This window comes from Eumetopias jubatus, unplaced genomic scaffold (assembly GCF_037043125.1).
Source record: "Eumetopias jubatus isolate StellerSeaLion01/CBP00866 unplaced genomic scaffold, mEumJub1_p1.0 scaffold_13, whole genome shotgun sequence".
NCBI lineage: Eukaryota > Metazoa > Chordata > Mammalia > Carnivora > Otariidae > Eumetopias > Eumetopias jubatus.
In genome coordinates this window covers 96,283,221-96,310,071 of record NW_028274819.1, presented here as the reverse complement: position 1 = coordinate 96,310,071, position 26,851 = coordinate 96,283,221, and the positions used below count along the sequence as shown (strand labels likewise).

Here is a 26,851-nt window from a genome sequence, read left to right as displayed (position 1 = left end):
TTTTAGTTTTACACTATTATGCATAGTAAAATTATCTATTTCTTTGGAAATGAAGGCTTATTTTTTTCTTGAAGATACTTCCTAGGATATGTTCCTCAGTATGGCATTGCTGGGTCAAAGGTTCTGATGGACTTCAGTGATTCTCATTAAGTGTCTCCATATTGAGTTTCCAAGTGATGATACCCAAAGCATCTCTGTCAGTAGTGTAGTGTCTGTTTCCCTAAGTCTCCCTTGAGCTTACATTTTAGCTGTTTTCACTGATTTAATGAATGGGAGTTTGTCTCATGTAATTTTAATTTTATACTTTTTTAAAAAAAAGCCTTATACTTAGTGACATTAAATATTTCCCCAACTCATGTACTCACTTCCTATTTGTTTGATGTCCTTTGAATAATTTCCTATTCCATGATGACCTTTTATGGGATTAAAACACATTTTCTTGCCTTACCCCTGGCCCTCCTGGAACCGTTCTCCTAAGAGTTGGGTTTGCAGTGGCCATGACTGACCTGCTAGAATTTACTTTTAAGCCTAACGTTGGGCAGTAGCTCTGTGTTCAGGAGAAAGGGTTATCTCATGCTAAGAATTCTCTACTAAGTGCAAAACCTAAGATTCTTAACATTTCTAGGATGGACTTTCTCCAAAAGGGCTTTGGTTTGGAATTCCTGAAGAATTAAGATGGTGATTTATGAGAGCTTTCAAAGACCAGGATTTATAATCAGAATTCATGTCCCCCCCCTTTTTTTTTAATTCACTGAAGCTTTTCTTAAAAATATGTACTCTTGAGTAGGTAACATGTTTTCATGGTTCAAAATGGAAAAAGTATCAAGAGGTGTACAGTAAACATTTTTCTCCCCATCTGCCAAATTCCAACCCTGTCCACATAGGAAATGATGGTTGTATACCCTTTTGGATATTTTTGTGCATATGTGCAAATTTAAATGTACTGTGTATTCTTGTTCTCTTTTATACAAGTAGTGTGCTATGCATGTTGTTTTGTACCTTGTTTTTTTCGTACAACTGTGTATCCAATGACACGTTTTTACAGAGTGCTTCCTCAGTGCCTTTATGACAGTCTCGTGTTCCTGTGCACAATAAGGCATTGCAGAGTCCCCTGTTAATGGACACGTAGACGGTTTTCCGTGCGTTACAAAGAGCCTTACAACGAGTAACCTCATACTTACACTATTTTACACTTGGGTGGGTAGGTTACATTTTTACAATGGCATTGCTGGGCACAGTGTGCACGCGTCGGTAACCGTGGCCGTGCTTACCATCACCCACCTTCCTTAGGGGTGGTGCAGCTTTCCACCCGCACAACGACGCAGGTGAGTGCCTGCCTGTTTCCTCTCCGTCATTTCCTTCTGTTGTCGAATTGCATTTCAGAGAAGAAGTGCAACGGATTCCGTTGCCCGAATGGCACGTGCATCCCATCCAGCAAGCACTGTGATGGTCTGCGGGATTGCTCAGATGGCGCGGACGAACAGCACTGCGGTGAGTCCTCTCCCTGCCCTGGGGAAGCGCATGTAGTGGACTAAATTGTTGCATTTCCTCAGTACGTGCTGGTGGTTCGCTTTTAACCCGAGTTGATGCAGGACTCTGGGAGGCTCACGGTGGCAAGGCATCGTGGTTTGGGTGAAGAGGAGCCAGGGAGGGGGTTAGCAGTGGGGTGATGGCGGAATGGGTTGTAGCTCGGTGAATGCTGTTGTTTAGTTGCAGTATGTTCCAGGAGTCGACCCACTGTTTTGAATTGAACACTTACTTATCCTACTTTATTGGTTTTATTAGTGTTGCTTGGGTAACATTTTTGGCCAGGTGACTCTTTTATCCCAGTTTCCTTTAGACTCACAGAGGTTGTCTTGGGTCAGTGGTGCTCATCTGTGAGTATACTGTGCTTGGGTCCGCCCCCCCACCCCCCCCAGATTCTGATGTAATTCATGTGGAGCGTGGCCCGGGCATTGGGATTTTTTTTTAAAAAGTGCCGCAGGTGATTGTGATGGACAGCCCAGCTTGAGAACCGATGTCGCGGTGCAGGGGTTGGCAGGCTGGACTGCGGGGGAAAGCCAGCCCAGACGTAAGCTGTTCTATGGAATGAAGTTTTCTTTAAACACGGTCGTGACTTGTTTATGTGTTGTCTGGGGCCGCTTCCATGCAAGAACGGCAGCGTGGAGTAGTCGTGATAGAGACTGTAGGACTCGCACACCCTGGAGAATTCGCTCTCTGGTTGTGTCAGCCACCATTCTCTAGGGAAACAGAACCCATAGCATGTGTGAATCTCTGGAGAGAGATTTATTTTCGGGAATCCGTTCATGCGGCGATGAGGGCTGGCAAGTCCAAATCTGCAGGGTAGGCTGGCAGGCTGGAGACCCAGGTGGCAGGCTGATGTCGCAGTTCGAGTCCAAAGGCCATCATCTTCCGGCTGCGTCCTGGGTGGCCTTTTGTCTGTGCCCACATCCCCGGTGTCTCCTCTTCGAAGGACCCGGTCCCTGTCGGATCAGGGACCCCCCTCCCCTGGATGACCTCATTTAACCTTCATTACCTCTTTAAAGGCCCTGTCTGCAAATACAGTTACCCTGGGGGTTAGGGCCTTAACATACGAATTTTTAGGGATACGATTCAGTCCGTAACTCTGGTCCTTTATAGAAAAAGTAGTAGAGAGCCAGGATTCTGTGCCTAGTGATTAAGGTCGTGAGCTTGGACGGCAGACACCCAGGTCTGGATGTCTGTTTTGGCTGGCTCCCCCCTCATTCGCTGGGTACTCTTGGCAAAATACTCAATGCTGCCATCCCCTCTGTTCTCCTATGATAACTGGGCAGTAAAATCTCTCATAACCTTGTCTCGAGGGTCAGTTGCTGTAGCGCAGGGCTCGGCACATAGCAAGTGCCCAATAAGTGGGTCTTCCTGCTGTCTCCTGAGGGCACATCTGTACCAGCCCTCCCCCTCCCAGTCCTGGGCGCTCACGGCCTTCTCCCTGCCCTGGACCCCTTTCAGAGCCTTTGTGCACACGCTTCATGGACTTTGTGTGCAAGAACCGCCAGCAGTGCCTGTTCCACTCCATGGTGTGTGACGGAATCGTCCAGTGCCGCGACGGTTCTGATGAGGACGCAGAGTTTGCAGGATGCTGTGAGTGGGGTGGGGTGGTGGTGGTGCGGGGGTTCGGGGGCGAGGCCCTGGAGACACTGCAAAGGGCTGGGCCGCTCTGGTTCATGGGTCTTGCTTGAGGGTCCAGTGTGGCCCTTTCTGAGAAAGACTGACCTTTGTTCCTTCAGAAGTACTGCTCTTTGGTGGTTGGTGTCCGTATCAGCAGAAGGTGTGGGAGGACCGGGGTCTTGGCCCAGAGAGCCCCTTCTCCGACCGGCCTTTCCCGTGCACCCGTCCCTCTGTAGCCCTTGCCTGGCGCCAGGGGTCATCCCAGCGCGAGTCACCGCTTTGCACGCGATGCGTTTATTGGACTGCCTGTCTCTGCTAGCTGGAATGTGGGCTTCACGAGCGCAGGGCCTTTGTCTCGTGCACTGCCCTAGCCCCGCTCCTAAAACTGGGCCCTGCCTGTGGTAGCGACTTGTGCTAGTCTGCTTGGCCGCCATTACTAGAGACTGCAGCCTGGGTGGCTAAAAACAGCAAAATTCATTTTCTTAAGTTCTGGAGACCACAAGCTTGAGGTCAAGATGTCGGGTCAAGAGTTGGTTCTTCTGCAGTCCCCGTCCTTGACTTGCTGATGGCTGCCTTCTTTCTCCCTCAGTGTCCCCTCTGTGCCTGTCTGTGCCTTGCTTTCCTTTTCTTTCCAGTCCTGTTAGATGAGGGTCCACCCTAATGACCTCATTGTCACTTAATCACCTTTTTAAAGACCCTGTTTCCAAATATAGTCACCTTCTGAGCTACTGGGGGTTAGGCCTTCAATTGGCTTTTGCCATCAAGGAGCCTGGTCGCCGGTCTATCTCTTGGTGGAGGACAGTTTGCTCTTTCTTTTCGTTTCCAAGCAGTGTCCCACTTTGAGCTTTTCTATATGGCAGTAACCTGGAATTCATGGATGCTTGTTCCTTATCTAGCCCAAGACCCTGAATTCCACAAGGTTTGTGATGAGTTCAGTTTCCAGTGCCAGAACGGAGTGTGCATCAGCTTGATCTGGAAATGCGACGGCATGGATGATTGCGGTGACTACTCGGATGAAGCCAGCTGCGGTAAGAGCTTGGACCTTCAGCCTCTCGTCCCTAACCTCCGGGTCACAGTGCTGCCTGTGGTTAAGGAGGCCATTCTCAGCCCACTCCCATGCAGGCTCTGCCTTCTCCTTCCTCAGCGCTGGTTCCTGCCAGCTCTCGAATCTCTGTGTAAGGAATTGAGTCTTGAAGTGGCACCCTGCCCCCAGTCAGTGTTGGGGGATGTTTGTTCTGTTCCTTTTCTTTGCCCAGTCGGGAAGTTCGCATGATCTCTAAGAAATACATTAGAGGGATTACGGGAAATCTTTTGCAGAGTGCTTCCCTCTCCTCTCCTAAAGGTTACAGATTCCACAACTTTATAGAGTCGTTGTCACTGTTGGGTCAGAGTCAGTAATTATATCATTCCTCTGGTAAAGCGTCAAAATGAAAATTTTGGTATTATTTGTAAGATCCAGAAACATGGCTCAGAGAAGCATGAGTTGGGATCCAGGAAGATGGGGCTTGGGTCCAAGAGGCTGCCTTACCTGTATCTGGTAGGACTGTGCAGGCTGCCTGGGGACTTGGGCCTTGAGGAGGCCGTGTCTGTCTGGTTGGTGTGTACGTTCACACTGGTGCAGGGCGACTGACTGACGGTGTGGTTCATCTCCCCAGAAAACCCCACAGAAGCCCCGAACTGCTCCCGCTACTTCCAGTTCCAGTGTGAGAACGGCCACTGCATCCCCAACAGGTGGAAATGTGACAGGGAGAACGACTGTGGCGACTGGTCTGATGAGAGGGACTGCGGAGGTGAGGGGCCTGGGTCAGCCCGTCACCAGGACACACCAGCACACGGCCCCCTTTCTGCACAGAATCGGAGTTGGTTTCCTCGCTGCTGGGCTTATTCAGTGATTTTTGGGGCGCAACTCTCTGAGTTCTTTTCTACCCCCGCCCACTTTAAAAGCAGCATGGTTGGTTTCTCCTGTTTCGAGGGCCATATTTTGCAGGCCACAGTGAGCGCTCTGGAGCCTGGCAACTCCAGGCATGGCCTGCGGACCAGCAGTGTCCACATCTGCTTGGAGCTTGTGAGAAATGCAGGGTCTCCAACCCCTACCCCAGGCCTCCCTTCTGAGTCAGAATCTGCATTGTAACAAGATCTCTACGTGATACAGGTGCTGTGTTGTGTCCGAGGAGCACTGGTGTGGGACGCGTGCTCGTTACTTTCCTTTTTGGGGTTCTCCTCTCTGAACTGGGTCTCAGGGCAGCTGCAGTGGAGTTGTAACCAGCACAGTGTGTAGACTAAGTGGGAGTTCTCCATCCGCCCTCGCATTCTGAGCCACCTTCCTTCCATCAGCCTGCAAAAGCATCGAGCCCCTGTTGAGCCCCTGCAAAAGCAAACTCAATTCAAATATTAAGCCAAATCAGATAAAAGGGTTTAGGTGTGTCTGCTCCAGAAAAGGGAAGAGGTTGCGGTCTATTCTGATAAGTTATAAATGATTTTTAGATGAGCTGCTGTCAGAACCATGCCTGATGCTGGCCTCCCTGGGCTGGGGCAGCTCAAACGGGGACGTCCCCGCTAAGTTTGGGGACACATTTTGGTCTGGGATCAAGCGTCCTGTAACACTTTGGGTGTTCTTGCTTGCTTGTGTTTTGCTCAGATTCACATATCCTTCCATCCCCTACGCCCGGGCCCTCTACATGTCTGCCCAATTACTACCGCTGCAGCAGCGGGGCGTGCGTGATGGACGGCTGGGTGTGCGACGGGTACCGGGATTGTGCAGATGGCTCGGATGAAGAAGCCTGCCCCTCGCCTGGTGAGTGCTGGCCCTGCCCGCTCCTGTGGCACCTGCCTTTGTGGAACGGACCTTCTGGGGGTCCGCCCAGAATGGCCCGGCTCAGTGCCCCCTGCCTTCTGGGACCCTGTGCTCTGTGGCCCGGGCTGCTTCTCACCTCCAGAGCACTCGAGAGCTGGAGGGTCTCCTCTCCTCTAACCGCCTTCTCATCTTCCTGCACGAAAAGGCCAGCCGCCCGGCTTTGGCTGCGGTTGGGCTCCCTTTGCTTCCTTCTCCACAGGAAATTACAATGGCAAGTACAGGGAAGTGTTTGCCTGTGTGTGAAACTCACAGGGTGCGGGCTGGTTGGCGGCCATCCTGCTAAAGGAGGGTGAGCACTGCCATCTAGTGGCCGGTCCCAGAGAGGCATCTGAAGGCGTGGGCAGTAACCGTGTTGCGGGAGGTGGGAGTGAACACTGAGACCCTTAACTGTAGGCAGAACAGAGGTAAGGGTGCTGTGTCCTTTCCTGAGCGGGATTCTATTTCAAACTCGGTTACAGTAAGAGAGTAGACAGTTGTTTTCTATGCTTTGCAAATCCTTTTCCTAGCAAACTTCTAGATCAGCAGTCATTTTCCTCCTTTAAAACTAAATCGTCCCAGGGCTTCACTGTTTGAAAGCATCAGTGGTTTTCTCTTGTCCAGAGCATAGATCGCAACCCTTGAGTCCTATTTTCAAGGTCCTTCCTTACCTGCCATTACTTTGCCTGTCTGCCAAGCCGGGTTCCTCATCCTCTCTGAACAGACCTGCTGCTTCTCTGTTGACATTCCTTCAGCAGAGTTTCTGCCTTACCAGAGACCCCCGTCCTCCTCGACCTTGCCCTCGCACTTACCCCTCTGCGAAACCCACTGTCCATCGCAGCAGACAGAAGCATGGTTTTTGTAGCTAAAAGAGACCTTGGTATGTCACCAGAGTTTATCAACGTACGGAACAGAGACCACCTGTAATGGAATCACTTGGGGGCGTTTGTAAGAACTGCAGAATTAGGATTTCTGCATGGAGCTCAGGAGCTCCCCATGTGACTGCTGGGTTCACTGAAGTTTGAGATTCCTGCTTGGAGCAAGTGCACCATTACCTTCCCGCGCAAGCCCACCACCACGGAGCGTTCACTGAGTCCTGTAATCGGCACGGATCTTTTTTCCAGTCTCCTACTTAACCTGTTGTCCTTTTGATTCTTCGCTACGATCTGCCATGCACTGCTTCCTGGTCATCTCATGCATGGGCATCTTTCTTTTCCAAGCGATTATATGGATCTCATGTTTTGGGATTGTGCCACGTACTACTTTGGACCCCCCCCTCCGTGTTTATTCCAATAATAGGCAGATAGCGTCCTATAAATGCTTCTCAAATTAAAACAAATTGTAAAATTATTTGTTATCTCTGTCCTTGGCCCCCAAGACCCACCTGTCTGTTTAATGATTCGATTCTCCTCTCAAAATTGTCTTTTGGTTACTGAAACCTCTGAGCAGGTGTTAACAGGCTCTAGCAAATTCTGCTTAATGCAGGGAGCAGATTCCTATTTCCATCTTTCCTTCAGCTTGTGTGATTTCTTTCATATGTATGTCATCAGGGCAAATTTAACTGGGTCTTCTCCCACTCTCGGATCTGGTTTTTGCACTGCAAGTCTCCTAACTGGTCTCTGGGCCTTGTGTCTCTCCCCTTCACAGTTTACCTTCGGAGAGGCTGCATATGGATGCATGATCATGCTTTCCCCGGTCTGGAACCTTCTGGTGGCCCCCTTACTGTCCACGCATTAGTGTTGTGATGTGCCTTAGCTTGGCTTTCTAGCCTCATTTTTTACTGCTTTTCCCCGTGCACCGTGTTTTAGCAGAGGGGTTCTAGGTGTAAGAGAGGCCCCTTTGAAAAGCCAGTTAAAACCGTGGAATGTGCACAATATCCCCAAATTAGTAATTGGTTCTTGTTGTTTCATTTATTAGCTCAGGTTATCGTGTGCTGTCTGCTAATGCTTTCCCCTTCTCAGTTGCCTCTAGGGGTCCCTTTCTGCAATGTCACCGTATCAGTGATTTCTGAGCCCCAGAGTTTCTTTTGGGGGTATCCCTTCTACCAGCCTGGATCCTCCTCTCTGGGCCCAGTGCTGTCCGGGCCTGCTGCACGCCCCTCCCCTGGGCCTTCACTGCCCTCCTCGGGACTCCTTTTGCCTTTCTCCTGGTTTAGAGTCTCTGTTTCCTGGGTCTTGTGTCTTGCTTTTCTTGGTTTGCTCCCTTGTGTTGTTGAAGTGCACCCTCCAGTAGTTTTGTCCAGTGACAAGGTGGTGCAGAGGCCAAGGACACAGAGAAGACAGCCTTCAACGTGTTTGTCTTCTGAGTTTGCTGCTTGGGGTTTGTGCCTGTCACTCTCTATGCCTGGACCACACGTGTCTCGCAGGATGTGGCTTCTCCATTCTAAGGACTTGTTTGACTTCTCTTATTTTAGAGATTCTGTTTTCTATATCCCAGATTTCTCTCCCTCATTCTTCATTTCCCTCTCTCTCTCTCTTATCTCTCTCTCTCTCTTTTTTTTTTAAGTTTAATCCCATTTTTTTGGTAGAGCACATTTTCCAGAAGGTTCCCTGGGAAACAGAACGTGGGAGGCATCACTGAGGTCTTGCTTCTCTGAAAGTGTTTTATTTTCTGTCTTCACATGTGAGTGATAGTTGTTGGTCTGGGTTTGGAATTCTTTGTTGTCAGTAATTCTTCAGAATTTTGAAGGTATTGCTCCTGTCACTGAGCAGCTCCTGGGAAATCCAAAGCCATTTTGATTGTGATCTTGTGCATGTCATGTGTTTTTACCTTCTGGAAGCGTGTAGGGTATACCCTTTTGGCTCCAGTGTTTTGAAATTTCACAACGATGTGCTTTGATGCGGGTCCCTTTCCATCCAGTGTGGTGGGTGGACACTGATAGCCTCTTTCATTCCGGAAACTTACGTATTTGAGTTTGGGGAATTTTTCTTGAATTATTCCATTAATCTTTTCTGTTTTCTCTTTCCTCCTGGAACTCTTGTCATTCATACATTAGATCTACTGATGTGGTCCTGTCACCTTTCTATTTTTTAATCGACCCCCCCCCCTTTTTTCCCCCTTCTACTTTCTGGAAGGTTCAGCTCTATCTTCCAGCTCTGCTTCTGAGTTTTCCATTACAGTTACCTTTGAAATTTCTCATACTCTTCCTTTTGCATGGCATCCTGTTCTTTTTTCATGCAGAAATAGATATTCTTTCGTTCTGAGCATATTGAGGATATTTATATTTGAGGTTTTATTCTTACAGAGTCTCTCTTTCTTCCAAATGTTCTTTTTTTGCAGGGAAGGGGTCTGTACTCGCTTCTGTCTTTCATGTCAAAGGTTTTCCCCCAAATAATCCTGGGTTGCTTACTTGTGTTTAAGGATGGGGACAAAAATGCAAGCGATTCTGCACACAGGTAAGCTTGTCAGCTTTGAGTTTCATGGTGGGGCTGTTTGGTGGGGAACTTTTGATCTGGGTTGCTTGAGGATTTGTTTCTGAGGCTGATCCATTTCCCTTGAGGAGAATTTTACAATCTCCTGCCTAGTGAATAAAGGTGTTCCTGCCAGGGCTTATGAGGGACAGGGACCAGGGTCCCCGCATTCAGCAATCTGAGGGTTTAACCCCCTCTCTGCAGTATGGCATTCTTGCTCTTCACTAGGCCCTTCTAACTGGCCCTTTTAACCTCCACGTAACAATCCTCCAGGCTTCTGGGGGGGTGACGTCCAGGGTGATTGTCACATGGGGCTGGTAGGGGCAGGGCACGTAGGGACTCTTGCTGCTGCTCAAACATTCTTCGGTTTGTTCCCTTACTGTCTTCATTCCCCTTCTCTGTTCACAGATACCATTTTTCAGCTTTTTGAAGATTCTGTGATGTTGATCTTGTGGGTTCTTTGCTTTCTGCCGTGACAGCTTAGGATGGGGTACAGCCTCCTCCGGTCCCTTGAGTCACTTACCGCTGTCTGCATTCCAGCTTCCAAAATTAGATGGCTGTGTCCTGTTGATCTGCCTTCCCTATCCAGAACTTATATTTGTCTTCAGGCCCCCCTCGTCATTCCGAAAGCACCATAATTTCCCGAATTTCCTACCAGGTTGAGTTGGTTGCTCTTGCTGACCAGCTCCCTCAGTACTCAAAAAGTGAATTTTCAAAACTTTTTCTTCCAGCGAATGTCACGGCTGCCTCCGTTCCCACTCACCATGGGCGCTGTGACCGATTTGAATTCGAGTGTCACCAGCCAAAGAAGTGTATCCCCAACTGGAAGCGCTGTGACGGCCACCAAGATTGCCAAGACGGCCAGGATGAGGCCAACTGTCGTGAGTAGTCTTGGAGGAATTCACCGCTTGGGAGGATTTCGGGAGAGCAGGAGACCTCATCACTCCTGCTTCGTTTCTCACGATAACCTTGCGATTTGGGGATTATCTCCATTTTAGAGAGAGGAGCATCAGCTTCAGAGATCACCTTGTCAGTACCAGACTGGGACATTTATTTAGTTGTTGTTTTTTTGTTTGTTTGTTTGTTTTGTTTTTGTGTTTTTTTTGCACGGGGTTGTGACCTTTTCATCATGCCACATTCGAAGTTCTTATAGTGGAATACTCTGAAATAACAGAGGGAAACAAGGGAGTACGGTAAAATTCAGATGGATCTCTGGGACATCAAGATAACAGGGCAGATTGATCCCATACTTTCCAAAATCATAGTAGGAACATTTCAGCCAAATAAGTAACTGCACCGTAAGATGAACATTGAAAATAATTAACAGAGGAAATGAAATAGGACCTTCCTCCTGGGTGAGATTAATTCGTTAATTGGCATTCTTTAAATAAGTTTCTTTTACCTGTTCCAAATCGGCCTTATTCATCAGGATGTTGCCTGGTTAAGGGTCTTAAAATCAAGATGTGCTCTATTTCCAGTCTTCCTCAGTCCATTAATCTGAGAGCCCTATCAAAAAAGGAAATGAGATTAACATGACAAGATTCTTCTTGGAGAAGCTGGCCCCTGAAGGCCGCCCACATTCTCTTCCAAGTGCCAGTTAATCATCTGTTTAATTATCAGCTTAAGGATTTTCAGAGATTAATGACAACCATATTCTCTATTTCTTTTTTTTTTTTTTTTAAGATTTTATTTGTTTGCCAGAGAGACACGGCGAGAGCAGGAACATAAGCAGGGGGAGTGGGAGAGGGAGAAGCAGGCTTCCTGCCGAGCAGGGAGCCCGAGGTGGGACTCGATCCCAGGACCCTGGGATTACGACCTGAGCTGAAAGCAGATGCTTAACGACTGAGCCACCCAGGCGCCCCCTGCATTCTCTATTTCTAAAACCTATGTTTTCCCACTTTAAAAAACGCTGAGACATGTTTCATAAAGAAACCTCAAACACCCACCAGCTTTACGACTCACCTGTTGTTTGGATATATTTTACCACGTGGAGTAATTCTGGAAGGGGGATCTTGGTATTTTCTAAAACAATGCCCTTCACAGAGTTTCTCCTAGACTATTCTGCATGAAATGACCCCTGTCGATCATTCTGTTGCTGTTTCTCTTTTCATGTTTCTTTGTAGTTTTTAATCGCTATCTAAAACCACAGAGTGATTTGCTTACTTTTTTGCTGTTTCTCTCAATAGAAAGTAAGCTCTGTGAGGTTAGGTCCTTTGTTGTACACATCACCATGTTCTTAGCATCTTGAACAGTACCTGATTCATGGTAGACCTTCCATGAGTATTCACTGGTTGGGTAGATGGTTGGGAAGATGGGTGGATGGATAGATGGATGGATGGGTAGATGGATAAATGGAGGGGTAGATGGATGGGTGGATGAGTGGATGAATGGATGGGTAGATGGATAAATGAAGGGGCAGATGGATGGATGGATGGGTGTCTAGATGGGTGGGTGGGTGGGTGGGTACTGGGTGGCTGGTTGAATTGGATGGGTAAGTGGGTGAATGGGTGGGTAGGTGGATGGATAGATGGAAAGATGAATTCCATTTTGGGTTTCTTATACTAGTGGGTCTCCAATGTTTTCTAAATCCTCTAGGGCAGTTTTATTTGTAACCAGGCCCCCCCGCCAACCTCCCCAAGGCAAACCAATTTCAGCTCAGCATGTCACAGAGCTCTATAATACAATGATTTTCCAGGAGATGGGGGATTATAGTTTGTAAAAAGCCTCACATTTCCTTTCTTTCAATGACAATTACTATAATAGAGAGCTCTTTTTAAAAGTATATTTAATTGAAGTCTGTACCTCCACACTAGCGACATGCACAGTCTTAATTCGTCATTCACGTGAGCACTCGCCAGTTGAGGATAGTTGTTAAAACTTTTCAGTCCACCCCGACCCCCCCCTGTATCTTTTTGCCTCTAGGAACATAATTCTGGATCCATTATCCATTCCTGTTGACCATGCTCGTTCTCTCACAAGAACATTATCCAGTTTTTCTACCTGCATCTCAAAGTGTGGTTTTCAGAAGCAGATGCAGTGTCTCAGAGAGAAAACAAGATTCCTTGTTCTCATTCTAGTACAGAAATTTTGGACCCTGGCCAATTCCGGTGAATCACCGTGGAGCCTGTAAATTATTGCACCCACTCTAGATCATTTGACCCCGAAGCTCTTCCTCTTCCTGGAGGCAGATTCCCGTTGTTCATGTCAGATAAGGAGGCATCCCAAGTGCCACCGTGGGGAACTACTCCTTGTTCCAGAGACGTGTTTTGAATCAGAAGCTGATTAGTGCAGACCACTTTTCCTAAACACGATCTGCTGTTACCACAACGCGCCCTCCCCTGTATTGCAGCCACACACAGCACCTTGACCTGTATGAGCAGGGAGTTCAAGTGTGAGGACGGTGAGGCGTGCATCGTGCTCTCGGAGCGCTGTGATGGCTTCCTGGACTGCTCGGACGAGAGCGATGAGAGGGCCTGCAGCGGTGAGTGCCAGCCCTCGGGCCCTGGGCTCAGCCTCCACCCCCTGCGGGCACTCTGCCGGGAACCTTGTGAGCCTTTCCTCAGCCTGAAGGGGAAACCGCTTTTTGTCCGGTTTTGGAGCACCCGGTGAAGGGAGGCTTGTCCCGCCTCTGCCCAGGTGCACCACGCTCGCAGAGCCTCAGGCTTCGTGGCGGGGTGGACGCAGTCCTTCTGTCCGGAGCGCCTTTAGTAATTGCCCTAGTCTTTTGGGGCTGCCATTAACAGAACATCACAGACTGAAGGGCTTCTAAACAACAGAAACTTACTTCTCTCAGTTCTGGGAAAAGTTTTCAGTTAGCAATAATCGCGCCTCGGATAAACCTCATTGGCTACGATACTGCCACCGCGCAAAGCTCTTCTCTCAGTTCTGGAGGCTGGAAGCCTGGGTCAGAGCACCAGCAGGTTCCACGTCTGGTGAGGGCTCGCTTCCCGGTTCATAGACGGCCGTCTTCCCTGTGTCCTCCCATGGCGGAAGGGGTGAGGGAGCTCTCTGGGGTTGCTTTTATGAGGACACTCATGTCACTCCTGAGGACTCCATCCTTAGGACCTGATCACCTCCCAACGGCCTTGCTTCCTGATCCCATCACATTGGGGATTGGGTTTCAGCATATGAATTTGGAGGGACACACACATTCGGTCTATCGCAGTAATGGATCTTTTGCTATGACATTGTCCCTGGACCTGTAGAATTCTCTCTTGAGAAACAGCTTACCTCCATGTAGACAATGAGGCAAAATGCAAGGAAAATACCGTGACTGGAAATTTAGGAGACCCCGGGCAAGGTCGTACAGGAAGGCTTGAACTCTTTTTTTTCTGTGATGTCTTCTTAAGAGGCTGACCATGGCCTGACAATCTAGATCCTGGTAGGTCTCCCTAAACATCAGGGACCTCTTGGGTCCTTTGAAACGCAAGGATTTGTGAGATACCACTTTCTTTCCCTTTCCCCCTTCATCTCTCTAGATGAACTAACTGTATACAAAGTACAGAATCTTCAGTGGACGGCCGACTTCTCTGGGGACGTAACGTTGACCTGGACACGGCCCAAGAAAATGCCCTCTGCTGGTTGTGTCTATAACGTCTACTACAGGTGGGTCCCATCTTTGCCATGAGAAAAGAAAACAGTGTTCTTACCAGCACTGGATGTTCTGCAAACTCTTGTGGTGTGCACAGAGTGGCTCTTCATTAGCTGAGCCCAGCGTCCTTTGCAACCCCACACTGCTCTGATGTGACCATATCTTTCTTCTTCCGGCCAGGGTGGTCGGAGAGGGCATCTGGAAGACCGTGGAGACCCACAGCAATAAAACCAACACCATATTAAAAGTTTTGAAGCCAGACACCACGTATCAGGTCAAAGTGCAGGTCCAGTGTCTCAGCAAAGTGCACAATACCAATGACTTTGTGACCCTGCGGACACCAGAAGGACGTAAGTATTCTAGTTTCTGTTTATGGTGTGTCCAAGACCTACTGTGGGATTTGCAGAGAGTTTCCCAAGGACTCTCAGGAGTGTGGGAACCTAATGACATGGGCCGCATGTATACAGAAGATTTGTGGCGAAGCTTGATGGTCCTGCCTGAGCTGTTGAGCACGTATTCTCCTTATTAGGTCATGTGGGGTTTTGCTACCTTCGGAAGTTAACTTCAGATCGTGCCCAACATGGCCTCTTTTGCGTTGCTTCTCTAGCTCCTGTCTCTACCTTCCATCTCCTAGTACTCAGGATTTGTGAGATCATCATTGTTAAAACATGAGGCATGTCAGGAGTACTAAGGCTCCGTTTCCAAGAGATTTACCAAAACTCACGTGTCCTAGAGAATTCCCTGCTTCCTCACCTCTCACGGTAGCTGACGTCGGGTGACTCCATGCTTATTCCAGTGACCTTCGCCCCCAGGGTCTTGTGAACTTGGCATTTGCGAGGGCCCATGCTTACATTTGGGTTATGGTTGGAGACCTCTGTATGAACTCCGGTCGGTCTTGATGTACGTGCAGATGCTTACGTATAAAATAGTTACAGATCCGTGTCCACAGGCAGGCTGGTATCACATAGATAGTTCCTTGCTCTGTCAGCTGGGAAGGCCCAGACAGATGACACTTCCATAGCAGTGAGCACACCCATCACTAAGATCGAGGCTTTTGTGCCATTCTTCATAAAAAGGAACCAGGGCTCCTTGAAGCTCCTTGGTTGCTTCCAGCACAAGGGCAGGATACCTACAGGGGGATCCTGGAGAAAGCACGGAGGTGTGAAGCACGGCAAAACTCACTGACAACCTGTGTGTTATGATTTTGTTAACACTTGTTTAGTAGAGCCCGGGGGTGTCAGACGGTCCTCCAAAGCCCGCAAGGGAGAATTGAAATAGGTCCGGAGGAAGTACACAGCACATCCCATGTGACCCTGGGGCACAGGTGCAGGCAGGATGCAGGCAGTCTGCAGGCATGGGTGTAGGCAGGCTGCAGGCAGGGTGCAGGCATGGGTGTAGGCATGGGTGCAGGCAGGGTGCAGGCATGGGTGCAGGCATGGGTGCAGGCAGGGTGCAGGCAGGGTACAGGCATGGGTGTGGCTTCTAACCCCATTCTGAAGGCAGTCACAAAAGAGAAGATCTAGAAATGTCTTGACACTAAAGTCGTTAAGGACCTTGCTTTGAAGGTGGTCCCATTCATTTGGGTATAGAAGTTCTGTGCTGTTAGAAAGGAAGTCTCCTCATTCCTTCGTAGTCATGCCCATGATCCTGGGATTGGATGAGAAGTCGAGGCAGGAGGTGTTGTCCTTGGCAATTGAGATCGCAGCATTGAAGGTCTAGTGCCAGCAAGTGATTCCATCCTGCAGCCCTTGCGAGCCATAGACCTCCATCACACGGGACTGAGCCGCGATCTGATGTGTGCACTGCACACCTTGGGTTCTGGAAGAGAGAAAGGGTTTGTCGATGTGAAGACCAAGCTTACAGCCTTTATTGGTGAACAGGTCCCAGTGCTGGCTCTGGATTCTTTCTAGTCTTTGTTTCAATCTCAGGAAAGTTCTTCTCCTTTACCAATATGCAGATGGGTTTTAACCCTGAGCTGACTCTTTTCTAGTGCCGGATGCCCCTCAAAATCTCCAGCTGTCACTCCACAGGGAAGAGGAAGGTGTGATTGTGGCCCACTGGACCCCTCCCACCCACACCCATGGCCTCATTCGAGAGTACATTGTAAGTAACTTCTAGAAGTGGCGGGCCTTGTGTGTCTACGTGAACAGATTTCTGGGTCTGCCAGAGCAGAAACGTGTTCTGAGTGGCTAGGACTTGAATTGATGTAGCCGGGGAGATAGCGATCCACCCATTAGAACCCTTGGCATCTCACCTCCCTCTCTCTTCCTGCCTCCTTGTAAGGTATCAGGATGTCCGAGACCATTGGTTACCTTACTAGTAATTTCTTCTTTTCACTTTAGGTGGAATACAGCAGGAGTGGTTCCAAGATGTGGGCCTCCCAGAGGACTGCTAGTAACTTTACTGAAATAAAGAATTTACTGGTCAACGCTCCATATACTGTCAGAGTGAGTATCAGCCCCCATTTCAGCCACCTGGGCAGTCTCAGAACACAAGAACTCCGTGCTTACCTTTATGAGATACTTGCTAGTAGTCTGCTAAAAGCCTAACCCCTTGCTCTGGGAGGTCATCATCATTTCAGTCTCTTAAACCAGTGCCACAGAGAACTTGAAATCAAATTTCCCTCAGATAACTGAGAATTTATGGTACTGCAGCTTTACCTGCTTTTAACCTGGATTTTCTGCTAGCGTTCCAGCTCCTTTACTCTTGCACTTGCCACTTTTCTGCTTCTCCTTAGCTGCAGGGTGTTGCAGAGCTACGGTAAGTGGCATTTAGAAGCCGCTATCATAGGGATCTTAGGCAACATGCTATCAATACCTTTAGCAGAAAAGAGACCGATTTTGTGCAGAACATGTTTGTTGGGACCATTAACTGTGCACCCAGGCTCCATGACACTGATGATTTTCCCGGTCCCCTTTTTCATATACACGTATGTTTATGTCATAAACATCGTGTGCACATACCCCCCATCCCCCACCCTATAGAAGAACCTGAGACCTGTCAATCAACAGAAATCCATCATGCCTGCACTGTCACAGCTCCCTTTGCCCAGATCCCTCCTGTTTTCTCCTCCCCCTCTGTTGTTGCATTTGCTGGGGCCTCTGCGTGTCTGGGATCGCCCTGCATAGACTGTTTGCCACCCTCACTGCCAGAGTCCTGGCCCCATAGCTCCTTCAGAACCCTCAATGTATGGCGCATTGCCTTTATTTTATACTAATTCATGCTCTGATTTGACAAGGTGGCTGCAGTGACGAGTCGTGGAGTAGGAAACTGGAGTGATTCTAAATCCATTACCACCGTCAAAGGAAAAGGTAAATGATCCCGGTGTTTGCAGATTGAGAGAAGATAGAAACCCTTTGGAAATGACTTTCAGTGTGACTAGGAGACGGAGAAGCATAGATGAGAAAACTTCACACGACCTCCTTCCCCCTGCCAACATGCACGCATTTCCAGGGGTTTCCAGTAGTGCTTTAGATATGGAGTTTCTCTGGGGACTGTCTGAAGGTACTTCTCCCCGCAGAGCTGCACAGTTCTTATGGTGCAGACATATAAAGGGATTTCCAGAGGCTGTCATGCCCAGCTCTTGTGCTCACGCGCGATATCCAAAATAAAAGGACTCATTCCTTCTCACAGCAGATACGGATGATTTTGTATGTGTCCGTTGATGGTATTCATTAGAGTGCCATGCTGACACTTGTAACTTCCCCAGTGGCACTGACAAACGATGCCAAGGTGGTAGTTTCTAGTGCTTTGCATACATCGGCCCATCTCATTGAACCCTTAGCACCCTCCGAACAATATCTATACGAACGGATACGGAACTAGAAAGCAGTTAAGTCATTTCCTGCACAGTCAGTAAACGGCAGAGAGCTGGGATAGGAGCCTGATCCTCCCGACTCCAAAGCCTGTACCTTTAACTGCCGGGCTGCCCTGCCTGCCCTGGGCTGAGATCCCTGCTCCCATGCACTGTCCTGCTTGCATGTGTGCCTCACGAGGGTCGGGGTCCTGTCTGGTTTCCTCCGCTCTCTCACTGGTGTCGAGGAGGAAGCTGGTGAAATCGTTGATGAAGGAGTGAATTAAAGCAATTAAAAGGAAGGCTTCTGGCACACTTGGGGAGACCAACTATGGCTCCTGTTCCCCGACGGTTTCCAGAACGTAGCCTTGGCACCTGTGGCTTTCGTTTCTGGACAGAAGTGTCACATGGAGTGTGGTTGGGGGGTTTTACCTTAACCTGAGCCTGCGAGAGATGGGCTGTGGGTTATAGAGAGTCACTGTAAAATTTGGGCTCATGGAGAGCAGGGCAGGAGGCCAGCCAGTCTTTGTGATAGGGTGCTTGGTGGTAATTAGAAAAAGCGTACCGAGTGCACACTCCCCTAGAGTTTTGATGGGGTTGTCATTTTCTCTCTACAAAACCGATCAAAACATACATACTGAAAAGAAGGGACACTGGAAGGTCAGCAATAAGACACGTACACGTACCTTGAATTCCCTGAGCATAAATCACACCTGCCTTGGAAGGTCTCTTACAGTTCTTTCGTCTGATTTTGGTGGGATGGCACTTTTTAGAAGCAGGCTGCAGCTGGGCTGTTTGGGGACATTTACATCATGGAACTTTCCTGCTCGACCCAGTTGCCAGGATAGCTGACGGAGCCAAGGTAGTTGTGTGATCCACCCTCAGCTCTAGGACAACGGCGGTAAAAGAGACGAGTGAGAACAGCCAAAGACCTGCCCTTTCCTCCCGCACTAAAAAAAATCGCTTTGTCTGTTGAGTTGAGAGCTGTGAAGTCCTGCCTTCCTCACTTTTCATCACGTGGTTTCTCTTTTTGAATTCCTTTCTTTTTGTTTTTAGTGATCCCACCACCAGATATCCACATCGACAGCTACAGTGAGAATTCTCTGAGCTTCACCCTGACCATGGAGAGCGACATCAAGGTAACATTGGGATTTCAGACTGGCAGTCGGGTGGGGCTCTCCTTGTGATGGAACCGCTGTGGCCCCGGCACAGTACGAGGAAGAAGAGTGAGTGACTCGATCCAGTAAAACCCAAATACCAGGACTAGGTTGGTTCCTTCCCCCATGAAGAACAACTTGAGTCCTTCTCGTGTAATTATTCTGCCTCAGCCTGGTGCCTTTTTTTTTTTTTTTTTTTTTTTTTAAGCCATATAATTAAATGGTTCACAGCTACAGTGCAAATAAAGAGTTGGTGTTAACAGAATATGTATGCCCTGTAATTTTCAGCTTTATTGGATTTCCTGGTGCGAAGCACTAAGGCAGAAGTTCCCACAGTGAGAGAGGGAGAGAGGCAGATACCTTAGAAACATATCCACTTACAGCCACTGCGCATCCTGCCCTTCTGGCGCCACCATCCCTTCCGCGCGGCCCGTCTGCAGGGCCCGCTCCACCATAAGCCTCTGTGTGCCTTTGGTTTTCCAAGTTGAGATTCACCTTCCATAACGTTCTTTCTTTCTTACATGTTTTTCCTCACCTCCCTCCCTGTCTGAAGCTGTGGTGGGACAAACAGCCTTCGGAGCCCTTGTGCCACTTGCTGAACCACAATTTGGTGGCCTGCCCTTGGCTTCAGAGACTGTTGCTGCAAGGGATGACCTTTCCCTAAACCCTGTCTATATAGTCTTCGCTCTTGAGAGCATTTTGATTTTTTTGTTGTCGCCCCATATTTAAAGATCTTCAGATCAAATCCTTTTATGAGCTCAGGACTTAGAAAAGGTAATGTTTCCTGAGGCCTAGGTATATTTGCTCCTGTTAAGACAGTGGGAGCTGAACAAGCCCCTTTCGTATTGACCCCTTGGCCTTGACTGCAAGGATCACCTGAGCTAAGATGTAGCCTTCATTACCATAATGTAATTCTCTTTAAAGTTGGGTTCCTTATGAATTGGCCCTCGTCCTTTTATTCTGCACCCAGTTTTTTTTGTTTGTTTCATCACACCTATAGTGTATATTACAGTCTCATATTTGTTTTTAGAAGTAGGTGCCATATAACTAAATATTCAATGATAGCACACAGGGAACCTGTCTAAAGATCAAAAGAAACAACCCGTCCATTAAGAAAGGCGATGCCTAAAGGAACAAGAGCAAAGGGCTGCCTTCTGTGTTTGCTATGCTTCCTGGCTGTGTGCTGTTCCCCTAACACGTTTCTTGGTTCTTGGCAGGTGAATGGCTATGTGGTGAACCTTTTCTGGGCATTTGACACCCACAAGCAAGAGAAGAGAACTTTGAACTTCCGGGGGAGCATCTTGTCACACAAAGGTAACACCTTGGAGCTAGTTGGTGTGTGAGCAGGGAAGGGTAGGGAGATCGAGACCTCCTGGTAGCAGAGCTTGTGTGGGGCCTGCCTGGAAGAGGGGCTCCTCTCTGGCTGTCATTCTGGGTGAGCAGATTAAAGAGACTGTGAATGACTCCTGCCTCTGGGGGCGGGTCCACTTGGTGGCTCCTCAGCCCCCTTCTCTAGCTCGTTGGCCCTTTAGTGGAAGTCGGCGGCTTAAAAGAGGAGAAACTAGAAAGAAGCCAGATTAACCCTATACCAATTATTTTTGGCGTCCAAAACAAGTTCTGAGAGTGAGATGCCTGCCTCTCCTTTCTGGCGTGGTTTGCTCTTCCTTTGCTAATACAAGGTACACAGGACACGGGGCATAGTTGCTATTCAGTGCACGTTTGTTGAGCGAATGGACGAACAAGCTGAGCTAAGAGAAGAGGGAAGGTAATGCCCTAGTCCCTCTTGTATCTGTGCACCTGCTGTGCATAGGCATTTACCTGGGTGTTCTATGTGTACCATTTTATAGAACCCCAGTCATAATTCTGTTGGATATGCTCATTTCCCTGATGAGAACCCAACGTTGAGAGATAAAGTAATTCCCACAGAAGGCGACAGCGTCAGGATTGGAACCCGCATCTTTCTAATTCCTAAGACTGTGATCTCATTGTCTCAAGGTCACACCAACAGAAATTGGCCGAATCAGGAGCCATGTAGTCTTCCTAGCTGTTGCCTCGAATATATTAAGGGCTAGCTTGATGCGAGGCTCCATGCCAGATACTTTACAAGCTTTTTCTTTTTTAATCCCTGCAATAGCAGCTGCTCTTAAGTGCTATTGTTTTTTTTAGTCTTACAAACAAGGAGATGGACTCACTTTAAATACAGTTGACCCTGAACAATTGGGGGTTAGAGGGCACTGATCCAGTAGAAAATCTGCATATAACTTTTGACTCCCCCAAAAACTTAACTAATCACAGGCTACTGTTGACCAGAAGTCTGACTGATAACAGTCCATTAACACATATTTTGTATGCTATATGTATTCTGTACTGTGTTCTTACAATAAAGTCATCCAGAGAAAAGAAAATATTCATCTGTCTGTCTGTCTATCTATCTATCTATCTATCTATTTACCTTTGAGAGGAGGGGAGGTAAGGGGCAGAGGGAGAGGGAGAGGGAGAGATATTCTTAAGCAAACTCTGCTGAGTGCAGAGTCTGATGTGGGGCTTGATCCCACGACCTGGAGATCATGACCTGAGCTGAAACCCAAGAGTCAGAGGCTTAACCGACTGTGCCACCCAGGCGCTCCAAAAAGAAAATATTCTTAAGAAAATCATAAGAAAGAGAAAATACATTTACAGCACTGGACTGTTAAAAAAAAAAAAAAAAAAAAAAACAACTTGAGTGTAAGTAAACCACATAAGTTCAAACCTGTGTTGTTCAAGGCTAAACTGTAGTTTTGTATCCTGCCTTTTTCACTTAACATAAAATTGTAAGAATTTTCTAGTCTCATTAAATATTCTTGGAGACAACTCTTAGTGGCTGTACAATAGTTCATGGAATGCACATTATTTAACCATTGCCCTGTCTCTGGACAGTGGGATTATGTATGTGATGTGTAACATCATGTCCCACAGATGTTTGCGTGCTCTGATTCCATGGGATATGGATCGAAGGGCATGAAGAATTTCAAGATGTTTACCCAAGGCCAAATGGCTCTCTAGGAGTGTTGTCCCAATTTCTATCACCAGACGGTCAGCTTTTTAAGAAACAACCCAATGCCCATGTACGTGTGTTATTTGCAGTAGTCATCAATACGTAATGCTGGGATGAATTTGTAAAATAATGAAAATCCTACAACATGTGGGACTCACTTAAATTGAGAGATTGCATTAAAAAATAGGGTGTCAGTGCACCTGGCTGGCTCAGTTGGAAGAGCAAGCAACTCTTTTTTTCTTTTTTTTATTTGTGCTTTTTTTTTTTGTCTTTTTTTTATTGTTAATCACCATACATTACATCATTAGTTTTTGATGTGTTCCCTTATTCATTGTTTGTGCATAACACCCAGCGCTCCACGCAGAATGTGCCCTCCCTAATACCCATCACCAGGCTAACCCATCCCCCCACCCCCCTCCCCTCCAGAACCCTCAGTTTGTTTTTCAGAGTCATCGTCTCAAATGGTTCGTCTCCCCCTCCAACTTACTCCCCTTCATTCTTCCCCTCCTGCTATCTTCTTTTTTTTTTCTTAACATATATTGCATTATTTGTTTCAGAAGTACAGATCCGTGATTCATCAGTCTTGTACAATTCACAGCGCTCACCATAGCACATACCCTCCCCAATGTCTATCACCCAGCCACCCCAATCCCTCCCACCCCCCACCACTCCAGCAACCCTCAGTTTGTTTCCTGAGATTAAGAATTCCTCATATTAGTGAGGTCATGTGATACATGTCTTTCTCTGATTGACTTATTTCACTCAGCATAACACCCTCCAGTTCCATCCACGTCGTTGCAAATGGCAACATCTCATTCCTTTTGATGGCTGCATAATATTCCATTGTGTATATATACCACATCTTCTTTACCCATTCGTCTGTCGATGGACATCTTGGCTCTTTCCACAGTTTGGCTATTGTGGACATCGCTGCTATAAACATTGGGGTGCACGTACCCCTTCGGATCCCTACATTTCTATCTTTGAGGTAAATACCCAGTAGTGCAATTGCTGGATCGTAGGGTAGCTCTGTTTTCAGCTGTTTGAGGAACCTCCATACTGTTTTCCAGAGTGGCTGCACCAGCTTGCATTCCCACCAACAGTGTAGGAGGGTTCCCCTTTCTCCACATCCCCGCCAACATCTGTTGTTTCCTGACTTGTTCATTTTAGCCATTCTGACTGGTGTGAGGTGGTATCTCATTGAGGTTTTGATTTGGATTTCCCTGATGCCGAGCGATGTGGAGCACTTTTTCATGTGTCTGTTGGCCATTTAGATGTCTTCTTTGGAACAATGTCTGTTCACGTCTTCTGCCCATTTCTTGATTGGATTATTTGTTCTTTGGGTGTTGAGTTTGATAAGTTCTTTATAGATTCTGGATACTAGCCCTTTATCTGATATGTCATTTGCAAATATTTTCTCCCATTCTGTCGGTTGTCTTTTGGTTTTGTGGACTGTTTCTTTTGCTGTGCAAAAGCTTTTTATCTTGATGAAATCCCAATAGTTCATTTTTGCCTGTGCTTCCCTCGCCTTTGGCGATGTTTCTAGGAAGAAGTTGCTGCGGCTGAGGTCAAAGAGGTTGCTGCCTGTGTTCTCCTTTAGGATTTTGATGGACTCCTGTCTCATGTTTAGGTCTTTAACCATTTGGAGTCTATTTTTGTGTGTGGTGTAAGGAAATGGTCCGGTTTCATTCTTCTGCATGTGGCCGTCCAATTTTCCCAACACCATTTGTTGAAGAGACTGTCTTTTTTCCATTGGACATTCTTTCCTGCTTTGTCAAAGATGAGTTGACCATAGAGTTGAGGGTCCATTTCTGGGCTCTCTATTCGGTTCCATTGATCTATGTGTCTGTTTTTGTGCCAGTACCATACTGTCTTAATGATGACAGCTTTGTAATAGAGCTAGAAGTCCGGAATTGTGATGCCGCCAGCTTTGCTTTTCTTTTTCAACATTCCTCTGGCTATTCGGGGGTCTCTTCTGGTTCCATACAAATTTTAGGATTATTTGTTCCATTTCTTTGAAAAAAGTGGGTGGTATTTTGATGGGGATGGCATTGAATGTGTAGATTGCTCTAGGTAGCATTGACATCTTCACAATGTTTGTTCTTCCAATCCATGAGCATGGAACGTTTTTCCATTTCTTTGTGTCTTCTTCAATTTCTTTCATGAGTATTTTATGGTTTTCTGAGTACAGATCCCTTGCCTCTTTGGTTAAATTTATTCCTAGGTATCTTATGGTTTTGGGTGCAATTGTAAATGGGATCGACTCCTTGATTTGTCTCTCTCTTCTGTCTTGTTGTTGGTGTATAGGAATGCCACTGATTTCTGTGCATTGATTTTATATCCTGCTACTTTACTGAATTCCTGTATGAGTTCCAGCAGTTTTGGGGTGGAGTCTTTTGGGTTTTCCACATACAGTATCATATCATCTGCAAAGAGTGAGAGTTTGACTTCCTCTTTGCCGATTTGGATGCCTTTGATTTCTTTTTGTTGTCTGATTATGTGCCTAGGACTTCTAAAACTATGTTGAATAGCAGTGGTGATAGTGGACATCCCTGCCGCGTTCCTGACCTTAGGGGAAAAGCTCTCAGCTTTTCCCCATTGAGAATGATATTCGCTGTAGGTTTTTCATAGATGGCTTTTATGATATTGAGCTATGTACCCTCTATCCCTATACTCTGAAGAATTTTGATCAAGAAAGGATGCTGTACTTTGTCAAATGCTTTTTCTGCATCTATTGAGAGGATCATATGATTCTTGTTCTTTCTTTTGTTAATGTATTGTATCACGTTGATTGATTTGCGGATGTTGAACCAACCTTGCAGCCCAGGGATAAATCCCACTTGGTCGTGGTGAATAATCCTTTTAATGTACTGTTGGATTCTATTGGCTAGTATTTTGGTGAGAATTTTTGCATCCATGTTCATCAAGGATATTGGTCTGTAATTCTCCTTTTTGATGGGGTCTTTGTCTGGTTTGGGGATCAAGGTAATGGTGGCCTCAGAAAATGAGTTTGGAAGTTTTCCTTCCATTTCTATTTTTTGGAACAGTTTCAGGAGAATAGGTATTAATTCTTCTTGAAATGTCTGACAGAATTGCCCTGGGAAGCCATCTGGCCCTGGGCTTTTGTTTGTTGGGAGATTTTTGATGACTGCTTCAATTTCCTTAGTGGTTATAGGTCTGTTCAGGTTTTCTATTTCTTCCTGGTTCAATTTTGGTAGTTGATACGTCTCTAGGAATGCACCCATTTCTTCCAGGTTATCTAATTTGCTGGCATAGAGTTGCTCATGATATGTTCTTATAATTGTTTGTATTTCTGTGGTGTTGGTTGTGATCTCTCCTCTTTCATTCATGATTTTGTTGATTTGGGTCATTTCTCTTTTCTTTTTGATGAGTCTGGCCAGGGGTTTATCAATCTTATTAATTCTTTCAAAGAACCAGCTCCTAGTTTCGTTGATCTGTTCTACTGTTCTTTTGGTTTCTATTTCATTGATTTCTGCTCTGATGCAAGCAACTCTTGATCTCGGGTCATGAGTTCAAGCCCCACGCTGGGTGTAGAGATTTTTTTTTTAAAAAAGGGCTTAAAAAGTAGGGCGTTGTATATCAAAACATAATTCCTTTTTTTATTAAATTTTTACTTTTAATTCCAGTATAGTTAACAGTGTTATATTAGTTCCGGATGTACCCTCTAGTGATTCAACAGTTCTATACGTTAGTCAGTGCTCGTCAAAATAAGTGTGCTCTTGGGTGCCTGGGTGGCTCATTTGGTTAAGCAACTGCCTTCGGCTCAGGTCATGATCCTGGAGTCCTGGGATCGAGTCCCGCATCGGGCTCCCTGCTCAGCAGGGAGTCTGCTTCTCCCTCTGACCCTCCCCCCTCTCATGTGCTCTCTCTCTCTCATTCTTTCTCTCAAATAAATAAAAATCTTTAAAAAAAAATAAGTGTGCTCTTAATGCCCTTCATCCATTTCACCCCTCCCCCCACCCACCTCCCCTCTGGTAACGTCAGTTTGTTCTCTGTAGTTAAGAGTCTGTTTCCTGGTTTGTCAAGACACAAATTCTTGACTGACGCCTCCAGCTCCCTCCTGGCATCTTCTTGTCCCTGTTTTCACAGTTGCCAATCTGACTGCTCATACGTCCTATGAGATTTCTGCCTGGGCCAAGACTGATTTAGGAGATAGTCCTCTGGCATTTGAGCATGTCACGACCAAAGGAGTCCGTCCACCTGCTCCTAGCCTCAAAGCCAAGGCCATCAATCAAACTGCAGTGGAATGTACCTGGACTGGCCCCAGGAATGTGGTAAGTCAGCCAGAATGACCATTACAGAGACAGCCTGGACTCTCCCCTGATTCTAGGCCATGGGGCTTTCTCCTCTGTTACTGCGAACACAAACCATCCTCTTGGTCAGTTCTGTATTACCTTCTAGAGGCACCTGCTGTCCCTGTCCACACCGTGGCCTGGCATCGGAGAGAAAACGCCCGTGGTCTTTGCTGTGGAACAGACCATGAATGTGACGAGGGGGGCGTGTTCCTATGCTTGGGATTCACCTGGTCTCATAGGCATGGTGACCCATTAGCAGCAGTGACAAGTCACTCTGTCTCTCCCCACCGATGTGGTCCCCCACCCACAGGTTGCCTTCTTGGGTTGCTCCTCCCAGACGTGCCCACCTCCCCCCCCCACACGCTATATAAGTCCTTTTTTTTGGTCATTATGTATGCATTTTGGTGCACTATGATCTGATAATGTGCTTTTCTGAATCTGGCTTTTATTTCCCACATTTCCCAAAGTAGAGAAAGTCTTCCCAAGGTTCTTGGCACATTTTCACCTCCCCTCTGGTAACGTCACCTCTAGGAAGCTCCCAGCTTCTCCCCGACTTCAGTCCACTGTGGACTC

General features: G+C 47.2%; 1 protein-coding gene and 1 non-coding gene across 2 annotated transcripts in view; one reads left to right on the top strand and one right to left on the bottom strand.

Moving 5' to 3' along the window:
* The window catches only part of SORL1 (sortilin related receptor 1), a 155,003-nt gene that overhangs the window by 111,481 nt on the left and 16,671 nt on the right, over nt 1-26,851 (top strand). The window contains exons 27-41 of the mRNA XM_028125868.2: nt 1,384-1,491; nt 2,989-3,120; nt 4,044-4,175; nt 4,803-4,937; nt 5,786-5,941; nt 10,119-10,268; nt 12,737-12,868; nt 13,866-13,992; nt 14,159-14,328; nt 15,969-16,081; nt 16,321-16,425; nt 17,217-17,289; nt 18,828-18,910; nt 20,146-20,242; nt 26,073-26,257. Coding sequence (XP_027981669.2) covers nt 1,384-1,491; nt 2,989-3,120; nt 4,044-4,175; nt 4,803-4,937; nt 5,786-5,941; nt 10,119-10,268; nt 12,737-12,868; nt 13,866-13,992; nt 14,159-14,328; nt 15,969-16,081; nt 16,321-16,425; nt 17,217-17,289; nt 18,828-18,910; nt 20,146-20,242; nt 26,073-26,257 — 1,898 coding nt within the window. The remainder of the gene's footprint in view (nt 1-1,383; nt 1,492-2,988; nt 3,121-4,043; nt 4,176-4,802; nt 4,938-5,785; nt 5,942-10,118; nt 10,269-12,736; nt 12,869-13,865; nt 13,993-14,158; nt 14,329-15,968; nt 16,082-16,320; nt 16,426-17,216; nt 17,290-18,827; nt 18,911-20,145; nt 20,243-26,072; nt 26,258-26,851) is intronic.
* On the bottom strand, nt 13,120-13,260 carry LOC114226092 (U4 spliceosomal RNA). The gene has a single exon (XR_015766705.1). It is a non-coding gene; the product is annotated as a U4 spliceosomal RNA (small nuclear RNA).